This window comes from Macrosteles quadrilineatus, unplaced genomic scaffold (assembly GCF_028750875.1).
Source record: "Macrosteles quadrilineatus isolate MER2022 unplaced genomic scaffold, UCM_ALF_1.0 Scaffold_8__2_contigs__length_117827958, whole genome shotgun sequence".
Taxonomy (NCBI): Eukaryota; Metazoa; Arthropoda; class Insecta; order Hemiptera; family Cicadellidae; genus Macrosteles; species Macrosteles quadrilineatus.
Window position 1 is genome coordinate 41,216,037 of NW_026542601.1, and position 15,816 is coordinate 41,231,852.

At 25.6% G+C, this 15,816-nt stretch overlaps 1 protein-coding gene across 1 annotated transcript in view; it reads right to left on the reverse strand.

Moving 5' to 3' along the window:
• LOC129001408 (uncharacterized) overlaps positions 1-15,816 on the reverse strand; it is a 238,255-nt gene that overhangs the window by 80,490 nt on the left and 141,949 nt on the right. The window contains exon 26 of the mRNA XM_054428664.1: positions 4,449-4,479. Coding sequence (XP_054284639.1) covers positions 4,449-4,479 — 31 coding nt within the window. The remainder of the gene's footprint in view (positions 1-4,448; positions 4,480-15,816) is intronic.

The window sequence follows — 15,816 nt, forward strand, 5'->3', positions numbered from 1 at the left end:
GCAATGTTAACATTTAGAATACGTTTTTGCCAGTTAATTCTGCAATGCACTACTATACAGGGTGGTAAAAAAGTCCCAGGACATTAAAATATTTTAAAAAATAATGCAGATAGAGCAACATTACTTTGTACAAAGCTACAGGGCATACACATCTATTTTAACACATATTCAGTGATCCAATAGCTCTTCAGGGGGACGGCCCACAAAGGAGTCGAAAGAAAATCTTAAATGGAAGCATAGGTCAATATGCAAATCAAATTAAAGTTATTTTTTAGTAGATTACAATGCCGCAAACCGCACTTCAAAAGGTTGATCCTGTCAAAATGGCAGATGTTCAAAGATTTCTTGAATCCGCCATTTTGAAGCTTTTAACGACTGCCATTTTTTACTCAGGCATTCTTTTGAGCTTGAATTTACGGCATCGTAATCTACTAGTAAAGACCTTTAATTTGATGTGCATATCGACCTATGCTTACGTTAACAATTTTCTTCCGATTCCTAGGGCTGAGCCCCGAGGAGTAAGCGTATAATAGCAATGTAAATTAAATGAATCTTTAAACAACTGTCATTTTACGCAGGATCAACCTTTTGAAGTGCGGTTTGCGGCATTGTATTCTACTAAAACATACCTTTAATTTGATGTGCATATTGACCTATGCTTCCATTTAAGATTTTCTTCTGACTCCTTGTGGGCCGTCCCCCTGAAGTTATTGGATCACTGAATATGTGTTAAAATAGAGTTTTATGTCCTGTAACTTTGTACCAAGTATTGTAGCTCTATCTGCATTATTTAATAAAATATTTAACTGTCCTGGGACTTTTTTACCACCCTGTATAATAATTCCAAGGATAACGTTACCTATCTATAAAAATTCAATGTATGTATGTATGTTTATTTGTGTGTTTGTCCTTTATGGACTCTGAAACCGCTTGCCAGATTGTAATGAAATTTTCAGGCATTATTGAGCATTATTGGATGGTTTTTGTGAAGGTTGGTGCAGGTCCGTCAAAAGGGCTCCGAGGGCAGCGAGTTTAGCTACATCTGTGTTAAACCTCTGTTACGATCACAGCGAAATCGGAAAGATCTTCCATGATCGCAGCGACATCCGCGATCACCCACTGCAGTTGTGATTTTTTTACTTTACACTTTACCCAACTGTCCTTGAACGCCGTCAATGAGTGGAAACCTTGTTTGTAAGCTATTGGCGACGAAGATTAAAAAAATGCAAGTTTCCCATTCGTATACAACACTGATTCACGGTCTTTTTACCGGTTATTAAAACTCAAGAATAAATGTTACACTTGCGATTAATTAAATCCGTTATGTAAGGCAAGACGTTTTTAATCTCACTTGGTTTTGATTTGCTTACAATACGTGATCGGGAATGGTTGCGGTATTTGTAAACAACAATTAATGTAAACATATCAGTGACAGCTAGAAAGAAATACTTTATCCAAACAGCTGTTCGATATTTCATAGATGTCGTATTCGCCAAACAAATGATTGATATACGAGTATCTATAAAGGGCGATTGAAAAGTCTGGGTACGGCTCAATATTTTAAAATATAATGCAGATTGAGCTTCAATACTTGGTACAAAGTTACAGGGCATAAAACTATTTTAACACATATTCAGTGATCCAATAACTCTTCAGGGGGACGTCCCACAAGGAGTCGGAAGAAAATCTTAAATGGAAGCATAGGTCAATATGCACATCAAATTAAAGGTCTTTTTTAGTAGAATACAATGCCGCAAACCGCACTTTATTACTTAAGGTTGATCCTGTCAAAATGGCAGATGTTCAAAGATTTCTTGAATCCGCCATTTTGAATCTTGAACGAAAAGGAGAAAACTTGACAAAAGTCACACAAAATTGGGTGATTGAGGGTTCCTTATTTTATTTCCAAAGTAGCGAGGCCATATTTTAAAAGCCAAGGACACTCACGTTAATCCAGTGAATACTGAAAAAAATATTGGAATCTTGATCTGTACTCTAGTTTTAACATTTTGGCGGTAAATACAGAATGACAGAGCGACAGACAAACATACAGACAGAAATTGAGATAAAACTCATTTCGGCTTTCTTAGGCTATGAAACGTAAAAATAACTAAATACTGCACGTTTCTACGCAATGTACAAACAAAAATGTAACTTTATTTATACAGATTTACTACATAGCCTTAATTTTGACAACTCTTGTATATTAAGAATTCCACCTTGAAATATCACCTCTTTACTACAGTCTTCAACGAATGGTTGTGTTGTGTCAAATCTTTTACTGACAGGAAGCGGTTTATATCAGTTTCGATTCGACTTTTACCAAGGAACGTAGAACACTCTGTTGTATCCATTAGAGTGGTTTTATACTCATTAAGCTCACTTGGGCACCTACACTATCAATGCGAAGTCGGCTGATTCCAGTCGGGAGACGGACAATGGCCCAGATCTTTGTTTGGGTTAATCCCCTGATTTATGGCCTGAGGGTAGTGGTCACCGGAGGAGGGGTGGGGAATCGAGAATTCTGAATCCCACCGGAGGCGTTAACTTTTTGTCAAAGATTTCGCTTAGGATTCCAGTCATACTACGCAATAGTCTGCAATCCTTTCAAACTGACTAAGAAGAAATTTCCGTTAAAAGTTACCATTGCTGTCGACTTCCACTATGAGATCCACTTCGATCAATCTAATTCTCTTTAAAGACCACATGGTTTTGGCATTTGGGTAAGGACTACATGTTGACTGCATTTATCTTGATTACTCGAAGGCTTATGACAGAGTAAGTCATAAACATCTGCTTGGCAAGTTGGAGGCCTACGGTGTGACCGGTGCACTTCTCAATTTCATCAAATTATATCTGACCAATCGCTCCTTGATGGTAAGGCACTCGTTGGCCTCATTATATCCGATTAGTGTCACTTCGGGCGTCCCTCAAGGGTCTCTGCTTGGCCCTTTTTTATTTAACATCTTCATAAATGACTCTTTGCAGCTGACCTGAAACTCTTCTGTGAGATTTCCTCAAAGGATGACAATGCTCGCCTTCAGAGAAACCTTAACAATGTTATTCATTGGTGCCAAATCAACTCTATGGACCTGAATGAGAAAAAGTGTGTAATAATGCAGTTCCAATTACCATATTGGTCTTCAAGTTCTGCAGTCTGCCAAATAGGTCCGCGTCTTGGGGGTACTCTTCTCACCCAACCTTCACCCTGGCGCTCACATATCTTGCATATGCTCCAAGGCCTATTCCGTGTTCGGTTAAATCTTCAGAGCAACTAGAGGACCCTTTTCTCTAACCACCATTAAAACTCTCTACATGACTCTCGTTCACTAAATTCTGGAATACAACTCAACTGTGTGGTCCCCTTACTGGGATTGATTAATTAACTATAAAAAGTCCAAACCAGTTTTCTTAGATTGATTAAAGTCAAGATGGGCCTTCGATACCCGGAAGTTGAAATCAACGAGATTGGTCAGCTTCTTGGCCTCCCGCCGTTGCTTCTTCGAAGAGGGTTTATGGACGCAGTATTCCTCTACAAGATAGTAAGTGGTTCATTTGACTGTCCTGAGCTGCTGGGTAAGATTGACTTCCACATCCCTCGTCATTCCAGACATCAACAATATCCCTACTCCCCCACATTCAGCACAGCCAGTACCTCGCCTGATGCGCACAGGGAATAGCATCTGCGGTGACGTCAACAACTAACTCTTCTTTGACCGCTGTGTCCCTCCTCCTTCAAGTCAGAAACGAGTGCCGTACTCAGAAGAAACTACATGTAGTATCAGTCTTGTTAATAGTGTCATTCATCTGTTTTTCATTCTATTATGCTGTTAAATGGTCTATTTATTTTGTTTTTGTTGTAAACGGTCTATATTGTCTTCTTGTAAATGGTTTATTATGTATTTTTTGTTGTTAATAGTCTATTTACATTTGCTTTTGTTGTTTTAAATTGTCTATTTATATTGTTTTAATGCAACATGCCTGTGTAGCTGTTAAATGTAAAATCTCTGTATATTTAATTAACAAAACAGTGTTGTATATCGTATTTCACCTTAATACTAATTATTGCTCACCTCTATATCTATTTTACATCACATTAAGTTACCTGTTCTTATCAATGTCAACTCAACACTCTTGAAAATGGTGTTTGCCGTGCATGTAATAAATAAAATAAAATAAATAAAATACCAAGTTTCTTAATGATCGGTTGAAAAAAATCTAAAAATCAAATTGATTATGTAAAAAATACAAAATGGTTGATATCTGGTTAACGAATAGGTTTTGGGAAAAATGTTATTCTTGATTTTCTCTTTATTTTGACCCAAGGAATCAAATACGTAAATTATGTCCCCACCTTTTTTGAACACCCTGTATATGCCACTAATTTTCTAGTGCTCTTATTCATAACAAAGTGTGATCAATATTTTAATTATTTAAAGAGCGCTTACCTTTCAGTGGGCATCCTTCTATTATAAGCTCCTGAAAAAAGATCTATTATGAGTAAAACTGTAAACACCACAAAACAAATTTCGTTATACCTGTGTACAAAAATGACTGCTTGTCCTAAAAAAAATTAAAAAAATATAAAATACCCCCGCCGCAGCAAACCTGCAGACTAAGCGAATTTCAACTCGTCTGATTACATTTTTACTAAAATATTTCCATAAATAAGACATATTATTCCCTATTTAAATAACATTAGATTTAACGAGTGCTTAGGTTTGCTGCTACGGGGAAGGTAAAAAGTGTTTTTTGACCATACGTCAATAGTATAGGATGAAATAAATAAATTTGCCAAATTTTATCAATATATACCCATAAAAAAGTAAACTACAACAATTTTCATTTTCTCCATAAGAATAACATGGGAATTTTTAATTACACTATTTTTGAATTTTCTCCGTGACCGTTAGGCATACAACAGCGCTTCAATATACTAAATTATTTCTTTTTTTAAGCTCTACAAAACGGTTTGGAAAGAAATCGCAAAATTTTTTGTTTTTAGGTTCAAAAATAGGAAAAACCCATTTTTACCCCATAAAACCCCCCATAAACCCCCGTTCCCATGGTCCGATTATGCTGGATCGCGAACTCGTTCGAATAAACGTAGGTTTACACGTTTGTACCAAATTTCATCAAAATCGGATCATTTTTGCTCGAGTTATCGCGCTAACGGCCATATATATATATATATATATAAGTAGATATATTCATGTCACTTCTGGGCCACAAACGGAGCCACTCAAAAATTAAATGAATTTTCCTATTCTTTTATACAATATGTTCTATTTTTTACCCTTTTAGGTCAATTTCTAACAGTTTTATATTTTTCTAGAAAAAGTATACAATTTTGACGAAATTTTCATGAATATGTCTATATTTTCCATAAAATTGACTACAAAACAAAATGTTTTTAAAAACAAGTAAAATTTTAAAATTTAATGAGTAGTTTTTATACAAATTTAACTAAAACAGTTTCTTTATCTTTGAATGTTTTAATTTCAGTAATAATTAAGTTTAAATCTTTTTTATTTAATTCTTTAATTGTTTTTTCATCAAATATATTAATAAATCTATGAGGTAAATGAACTTTACATTTTTCTAATTCAACAATAATTGTTGGTCCGTATTTATCTTTAACTTTTTCAAATTTTTCTATTTTATATTTTGTATTCAATTCTAAACTTTTTATTGGTTTATATTCTTTGAATTTACATTCTCCAATATTATTAATCTCTTCTAATAGATCCATTTATTACAAAAATAATTATAAAAATTTTAAACAGTTAATAATTGAAATATATGAAAAGAATTTTAAATATCACACAACAGTTCTAACAAACTGTTGTGTGATATTTAAAATTCTATTTTTTTTAATAATATCTGATGTATCACTTATGTTATCAGAAAAACCATTATGTTGATATATTATGCATGGATCATTTAAAGTTGATAGATGTTTTAAGAATTTAAAAAAATATCATCAAATTCTGGTTTTATATAAAAATTCAATTCTAAAAGTTTAAAAATCATTGGTAATAGTTTCTTAAATGATATATTTCTTTTTGTAAAACTGAAATATGCATTAAAAATTACTGTAATATTTCTTTTATCTTCAAAATTTAATTCAAAATCAATATTGAATATTTTGTTTAAGAATTGATAGTAAAATATCCAGTTTGTATAATTTCTTTGTTTTAAGAATAATTTTATATTTTTAGGTGTTATTTAAAAACTATTGTCTAAAATACATAATGTATAGATTTCATTGATTAATTGTTGTGTACGATATGGTTGAAAATGATTAAATTCTCTTAAAATATTTATAAGAGGTTTGTTCTTATTCTTTCGTCTATTAATCTTTTTTTCAGAAATAATTCTTTTACATATATTACATCCTATACAATTTTTAATAATTGTAAAGTTATTAAAATTATAACATCTATAACATATATCCATTTATATATAAAATGTTTATATCTAAATGGAAGAACTTATTCAGTGTCATAAATGTAAGAAGAAAACTAAAAATATTAATCCAGAAATTGTTGAAATGAAGAATGGTTTGTTTAGAATTGCTACGAAGTGTTCAATATGTAAAACAAATAAAATTAAAATAATTAAAAAGGAAATTAAACCAATAATAAAAAAGGAATTAAATAAAAAAGATCAAATAATTGAAGCTAAAGAAATTCATGCTCTAATAAGAAAAAAAATTCCAAAAAGAAAGATAGTTACATTAGGTATTGATGATTTATGGGGCAACTGATTTAATCATTATGAAAAATTATGAAAAATAAAATGATGGTTATAAATATATGTTGAATGTTATTGATACATTTTTTAAATATGTTTGGTCAAAACCTTTAAAGAAAAAAGATGCAAAATGTGTATCTATAGCATTTGAACAAATTATAAAAGATGCAATAAAAATTGGTCATAAATCACCAAACTTATTACATACAGATAAAGGACTAGAATTTATAAATAAAGAATTTAATGGAGTTTAAAAAAAGTATAATATTAAATTGTATCATACAGAAAATGAAGAAAAATCAAGTATTATTGAAAGATATAACAGGACTCAAAATTAAAAAATGAAAGTTCTATTTGAAATTAATAAAAATTTTAGATGGATTGATATTCTTCAAAAAATAGTTAAAGAATATAATAATTCATATCATTCAACAATTAAAATGAAACCAATTGATGTAAATAAAGAAAATGAAAATGATTTATTAGATACAGTTTTTAAATATATCCCACCAAAAATAATTACAAAATCTAAATTTAAAATAAATGATAGAGTTAGAATAGGAAACAAAAAATCATCTTTTTCAAATAAATATAAACACAATTGGTCAAGAGAAATATTCGTTGTTTCCAGAATTAATAATACAAATCCTGTTATATATAGTATTAAAGCCTTGAATAATGAAGATATACTTGGTAGTTTTTATGATTACGAATTGAAGAAAACTAATTTGTAAAATTTTATACTATATAAATGGAGAAGGAATGTTCAAAGCGTAAACAATTAAAAAATATTAATAATTTTTATAAAAAATAAAAAATATAAAGATGGATTACTTTCATATTGTAAAGAATGTGATTTAATTTATAGAAAAAAGTTATATGATAATATTATAGTAGAAGAAAAAAGTGAAAAAGTATGTTTGAATTGTAAGGAAACAAAAGATATGGAAAATTTTCATAAACATTATTATAGTAAAGATAAAAAATTTGCAATTTGTATTGAATGTGTTAGAAAAATGATGAGAGTCACAACCCATTGTGAATGTGGTAGAGATTTAAAATGGCTTAGTTATCTTCAAAAACATTTACAAACTAAAATTCATAATAAAAACATAAATAAATTAGAAAATTCATAAAAATAATATTAATTTTTGAAAGTATTATTTAAAAAATTACTGGTTTTAAAAAAGTTTAAGTTTTATTTAAAATACTTTATAATTTTTCAATTAACACATAAATATTTATCTTAATATTCATATTTTACAACAACAATTATTTTCAAATAAAATTATTCTTAATAAATCGTGCAAATTTTTCCCCTAATAAATGGAGCGTACAAATAAAAATATATTATGCCCTTATTGTAATAAGAATATATTATCTAAAAATTATAATAGACATTATAATTCAAAGAAACATTTTGAAAATAAAACTAAATATGAAACTGAAGTTAATAACTTAAAACTTTGGTGTAAACAAAATAAAATAGTTGATTATCAAAACGATAATTTAGATCAATTAAAAGAATTAAAGAAGTCATATGATCCAACAAATTATTCACTATTTAACAGTGAAAAATTAAAAGAAATTGCTAACAAATTATCTGTTAGAAATGTTGACAATTTAAATAGAGATGAACTAATTAAAAAATTAAATAATATCAAACAAAATCCTAATAATCTAAAATATAGATCATTACAATTTATTCAAAATCTATCAATTAAAAATGGTATTAAAATAAAAGATAAAACTAGAAAAGAATTGATTAGATTATTAACTGATCATTTAAAAAATAAACCAATTCCAAAGGAAAATGTAATAAATATTCAGGAAGTGCCATCATTAAAAGGTTATTTTCAAGAGTATTATTTAACAAATTCAAATGATGATTTAGATATATCTGAATATTTAGAATCACAAAGAAATGAAATTAAAAAATTGATTGAAAAAGAAGAATTTAAAAATAAAAGAGGTCAGTTATCATTATCTTGTGAATATGAAAGACAATTAGTAAATGGTGATAGTCAAAAAACCCAAATGTATTATCCTTTAAGAAGTTCAGATATATTAAACACTGATGAATTTATTGATGATCAATTTAAAAAATTAATATTAAGAGAAAATTTAAATCAACCATCAAAAGGATCTGGTTGGTCATTAAAAAGAGGTTTAGATTTAAATTTAAAACTAAGTAAACATAATTCATTAAATGGTGGTTCATATGTTGAATTACCAATTGAAATAAAAAATAAAAAGTGTTGTATGAATTTCAAAAATAAAGATGAATATTGTTTTATTTATGCAATTAGATGTGCTATTGATAAATATGAAGATAAAAAGTTTGATCATCCACATAGAGTAAAACAATATAAAAATTACATGAATGATGAAATTTTTAAAGAATTTGATTATCCAATGAGTTTAAAAGATATAAAATCATTTGAAAAAAGATCATTTGATTCTAAATATAATTATCTATCCATGTCAATTAATGTATACAGATTTGATGAAGATAAAAAGATTGTTCCATTACAAATATCTGAAAATTACAATGCGAGATTAGATATTGATCTATTGTATATAAAAAATGATAATAATTCACATTATGTTTTGATAACAGATTTAAGTAAATTTGTTTCTACTCAATTAACAAAAAATAATAGACATAAGAAATTCATTTGTAGAAGATGTTTAACACATTTTTACAAAAACAAAGATTTAAGTGAACATTTAATAATTTGTAAATCTCTTGAACCTTGTCGACCAATTATGCCATTTCCTGGTAAAACTGTTAAATTTGAAAATTATTATAAAAAACTTGAACATCCTTTTGTAATTTATATGGATTTTGAAAGCATTCTGAAAAAGATTAATACTTGTGAAAATAATCCAAATAACTCATATACAAATAAAATTCAGAAACATATACCTTATGGATTCACAATTTATTTAGTTTCTAGAGTGACTAATAAAATATATAAACCAATTTGCTATAGAGCAAAAACAGATGAAGAGTTGAAAAATGTACCAAATAAATTATTTGAATACTTAGATGAGATTTCAAAGTATATAGCTAAAAAATATAATTCGAAAAACAAAAAGCCTATGAGTTTAACTAAAAATGAAGAAATTGAATATCATAAAGCAAGTGTTTGTCATATTTGTGAAACTATTGGTTTTGATAATGACACAAGACGAAAGGTAAGAGATCACTGTCATTTAACAGGAAAATTTAGAGGTGCAGCACATTCAAGTTGTAATTTAAATCTAAAATTTCCACAAAATATACCTGTGTTTTGTCATAATAGTTCAAACTATGATACACATTTGTTTATCAAAGAATTAGCTAAAAAATATGGTAAAATTGATTTAATAGCAAATACTGATGAAAAATATATAAATTATTCAGTTAATTCAGGATATGGTTATGAATTTGAAGATGATAAACCTAGAAAATTTTTAAAATTCTCATTTGTAGATACATTTAGATTTATGGGCTTATCAATTGACAAATTAGCTAAAAATCTAAAGGAATTTAAACACTTGACTAAATTTATAAAAAATATTGATATAATTAAAAAGGATAATGAAACCTTTAAAATACTATCTTCTAAGGGTATATTTCCCTATGAATTTATAGATGATATTGAAAAATTAAATTATGATAAAATATTAGATAAAGCACAGTTTTATAGTTCTTTAACTGATGAAAATATAAGTGATGAAGACTACAAACATTATCTAAAAGTTTGGAACAAATTAAAAGTTAAAACATTAGGAAATTATTCTGATTTATACAATATTCAAGATGTGATGCTATTAGCAGATATATTTGAAAATTTTAGATCAGTTTGTTTAAAGAACTATCAATTAGATCCTGCACATTATTTAACATCACCATCATTAGCATGGGACTCTATATTAAAATTAACAAAAATAGAATTAGAATTGATAAGCGATTATGATATGTATTTGATGATTGAAAAAGGTATAAGAGGTGGAATTTCTCAATGTGTTACAAGGTATTGTAAAGCAAATAACAAATATACCAAAAATTATGATCCTAATAAACCTGAAAATTATATGTTATATGTAGATGCGAACAATTTATATGGATGGGCCTTAAGTCAAAAATTACCTTATAAAAATATAAAGTGGATGAATCCCCATGTATATACAACAGATGAATGGATAGAAACAATTTTAGAATTAGATGAAAATGCTGATTATGGTTATATTTTAGATGTTGATTTAGAATATCCAAAGGAATTACATGATAATCACAAGGATTTACCATTAGCTCCTGAACATTATAATAATAAGCTTTGTACTACATTATTTAATAAAAAAGACTATGTGGTTCATTCAAGAAACTTAAAATATTACTTAAAAAAGGATTAAAATTAAAAAGAGTCAATAGAGTGATTGCATTTGATCAAGACAATTATATGAAAAAATATATTCAATTGAATACAAAATTAAGAGCTCAATCAAAGTCAGATTTTGAAAAAGACTTCTTCAAATTAATGAATAATTCCGTATTTGGCAAGGGAATGGAAAATGTTAGAAATAGATGTGATATAAAATTAGGTAATGAAGAATATTCATTAAAACTAGCTAAAAAACCAAACTTTAAAACATTTAAGATATTTGATACCGATTGTATTGCTTCTCACATGATTAAAGAAAAAGTAAAATTTGATAAACCAATTTATATAGGATTTTCAGTTTTAGAATTATCAAAGCTATTGATGTATTAATTTAATTATGAAAAGTTGAAGAAATTTGATCCAAATGTAAAACTATTATATATGGACACTGATAGTTACTTTGTGGTATTAAAGAAAGATCCTTATAAAATTATTAAAGAAAATATAAATGATTTCGATACAAGTGATTATAAGAAAGATCATGAATGTTTTAATGAAAAGAATAAAAAAGTAATTGGAAAATTTAAAGATGAATTAAATAGTGAAATTTTAGAAGAATATTGTGGATTAAGATCAAAGCTATACAGTTATGAGTTTGATAAGAAAAATCCAGTTAAATGTAAAGGAATCAAGAAAAGTGTTGTAAATAAGTCAATTAATATGAATGATTTTAAGAAATGTTTGTTTGATGATGTGGAACAATATAGAGAGATGACATGTATTTTAAGTTTTAAACATGAATTATACACAGTGAGAATTAACAAATTAGCTTTAAGTAATAAAGATAATAAAAGATTTGTATGTGAAAATAGAGTAGATACATTACCTTGGGGACATAAAAATATTACTAAATGAGCGATCAACCACATGCATTAATTATACCAAAAGAAGTTTTAAATATAAATGATAACCAAATAATATATTTATATCCAAATATGACTTATGGTAAAATATTTTTATTTAGATATAAAAATTATAATATATATCAGAATAAAGAAGATATAAATTTAAAACCATATAGAACTAAAATTAAAGAATTTATTAAAAAATATTTTTAATAAATGGAAATAATAATTATACCAAAAGAATTAATAAATAGTAAAAATGATCAAAAATTATATTTATATAAAACAAAAATATCAAATAAACATTTAGTTTATCTTTTTAAGTACAACCAATATTATGTTTATCACTTAACATTTAATTTTTGTACTATGCCATTTTTACATATATTTTTAAAATATGTTAAAGATAGTTTTAAAGAAAATGATCAAAATATAATTAATATGTAATATTTATAGTTGAATTATTACAATTTATAGGTATATTACTTTTTTTCCAATTTATTAAATTCTTTCTCTTTTATTAAGTTGTTTTATATCATTTTTAATAGAACTATATAATTTACATTTATTATTTTTATAATTTATTTCTTCAAACTCTATATTATTTAGTTTTAAAACTTTTATAAACCTATATTTTTAATCAATTAAACGAGTCGCAATTTTAGCGACTTGATTACATCTTAATAAATTCCATAAATTCAATAGTTTATTTGATAATTAAACCTTAAATAAACCTTTATAAACTTGTTTTTTTAATCAATTAAATTACATCATGATTTTTATGATATAAAAAACTTTAATAATTTTAATAAATTTCATATTTTTTAATAGTTTATTTGATAGTTAAACCTTTATAAATTAATTTTTTAATCATTTATTAACGCGTCGCGATTTTTGCGACGCGTCAAATATTTAATAAATTCTATAAAATCTAATAGTTTATTTGATAATTAACCCTTTATAAACCTTTATAAACTTGTTTTTTTAATCAATTAAATTACATCATGATTTTTATGATATAAAAAACTTTAATAATTTTAATAAATTTCATATTTTTTAATAGTTTATTTGATAATTATACCTTTATAAACTCATTTTTTAATCATTTATTAACGCGTCGCGATTTTTGCGACGCGTCAAATATTTAATAAATTCTATAAAATCTAATAGTTTATTTGATAATTAAACCTTAAATAAACCTTTATAAACTTGTTTTTTTAATCAATTAAATTACATCATGATTTTTATGATATAAAAAACTTTAATAATTTTAATAAATTTAATATTTTTTAATAGTTTATTTGATAATTAAACCTTTATAAACTCATTTTTTAATCATTTATTAACGCGTCGCGATTTTTGCGACGCGTCAAATATTTAATAAATTCTATAAAATCTAATAGTTTATTTAATAATTAAACCTTTATAAACTTGTTTTTTTAATCAATTAAATTACATCATGATTTTTATGATATAAAAAACTTTAATAATTTTAATAAATTTCATATTTTTTAATAGTTTATTTGATATTAAACCTTTATAAACTCATTTTTTAATCATTTATTAACGCGTCACGATTTTTGCGACGCGTCAAATATTTAATAAATTCTATAAAATCTAATAGTTTATTTAATAATTAAACCTTTATAAACTTGTTTTTTTAATCAATTAAATTACATCATGATTTTTATGATATAAAAAACTTTAATAATTTTAATAAATTTCATATTTTTTAATAGTTTATTTGATAATTAAACCTTTATAAATTAATTTTTTAATCATTTATTAACGCGTCGCGATTTTTGCGACGCGTCAAATATTTAATAAATTCTATAAAATCTAATAGTTTATTTGATAATTAAACCTTTATAAACCTTTATAAACTTGTTTTTTTAATCAATTAAATTACATCATGATTTTTATGATATAAAAAACTTTAATAATTTTAATAAATTTCATATTTTTTAATAGTTTATTTGATAATCAAACCTTTATAAACTCATTTTTTAATCATTTATTAACGCGTCGCGATTTTTGCGACGCGTCAAATATTTAATAAATTCTATAAAATCTAATAGTTTATTTGATAATTAAACCTTTATAAACTTGATTTTTTAATCAATTAAATTACATCATGATTTTTATGATATAAAAAACTTTAATAATTTTAATAAATTTCATATTTTTTAATAGTTTATTTGATAATTAAACCTTTATAAACTCATTTTTTAATCATTTATTAACGCGTCGCGATTTTTGCGACGCGTCAAATATTTAATAAATTCTATAAAATCTAATAGTTTATTTGATAATTAAACCTTAAATAAACCTTTATAAACTTGTTTTTTTAATTAATTAAACGCGTTGCGATTTTAGTGACGCGATTACATCTTAATAAATTTCATAAATTCAATAGTTTATTTGATAATTAAACCTTAAATAAACCTTTATAAACTTGTTTTTTTAATTAATTAAACGCGTTGCAATTTTAGCGACGCGATTACCTCTTAATAAATTCTATAATATATCAATTGTTGTTTCCATTTATAATAATTAATTTTGTATAGAAGATTCTTTTTTTTAATTTTAAGTACACAATTGATCTTACATTTTCATTATTCAATAAATTTCCTTCATTATCTTGAATAGTAATTTTAATATTTTGAATTTTATTTATATTTTTTAAAGGAACATAATTAATTTCATTTGGTTTTTCACTAATCTTTGAACCATATTCAATATTTGGAAAGAAAGAATATAAAATTTCAGATTCTCTATGTAAATGTGAATGATCTTTATGATTTTCAATGCTAGGTTCAACTAAATTACAATGGATTTCAATAACATCAAAAGGTCTTAATTTTGGTAATTTTATTCCTTTTATTAATACATTTGGTTCAATCATTTCATCTTTTAACCCTAATAGATCAATTATAAAAGCTGTGACTATAATTTTAACAGGTGATTTTATTACAATAAAAGGACCATTGTTTTCTAATAAAAATTCATTTTCATTAAATTTATCATATTTATTTTTAAATTCTGTTAAACTGTTTGTAAATAATTTTTTTATGTCTTCTAAGGTGTAATATCCTTTCTTTATATTAAAATATTGATCAATTGTTTTGTTTTGATCAATAATACTAAAACCATATATATTTTTATAATCATTTGGTACATTTAATATAAAATTATCTGAATAAAATCCACAAAGACCAATACTATAATTTCCATCCAAATGAATTGGATGTTCTAATCTTAGTTCCATCTTTGAAGAATTGCCTATAATTTTAAATAATTTCATCTTATTTAAATGGAAAAATTTTTAAAGGAAAAAAATAAGATAAAATTTGATACATATGATGAAAAAATCAAGAATAATCAACCAATTAGATTGTTAATAATAGGATCAAGTGGTTCTGGTAAAACAACATTACTATTAAATTTCATCTATAAAAGATTGATACCATACACAAATTTATATGTTTTTAGTAAATCATTAGAGCAGCCTGCATATATAAAACTACAACATAGATTTAAAAATATTGAAATGAACATTAACAAAAAAGTTGCAAATTTCTTTGGTTCATGTGAAGATATAATTTCATTAAATGATTGTAAACCAAATTCATTAGTTGTTTTTGATGATTGTATTTTAGAAAATCAAGATAAAATAAAAGAGTATTTTGTAATGGGTAGACATAAAAACATATCATGTATTTATCTTTCACAATGTTATTCAAAAGTTGACATTAAATTGATAAGGAATAATTTAAATATGTTAT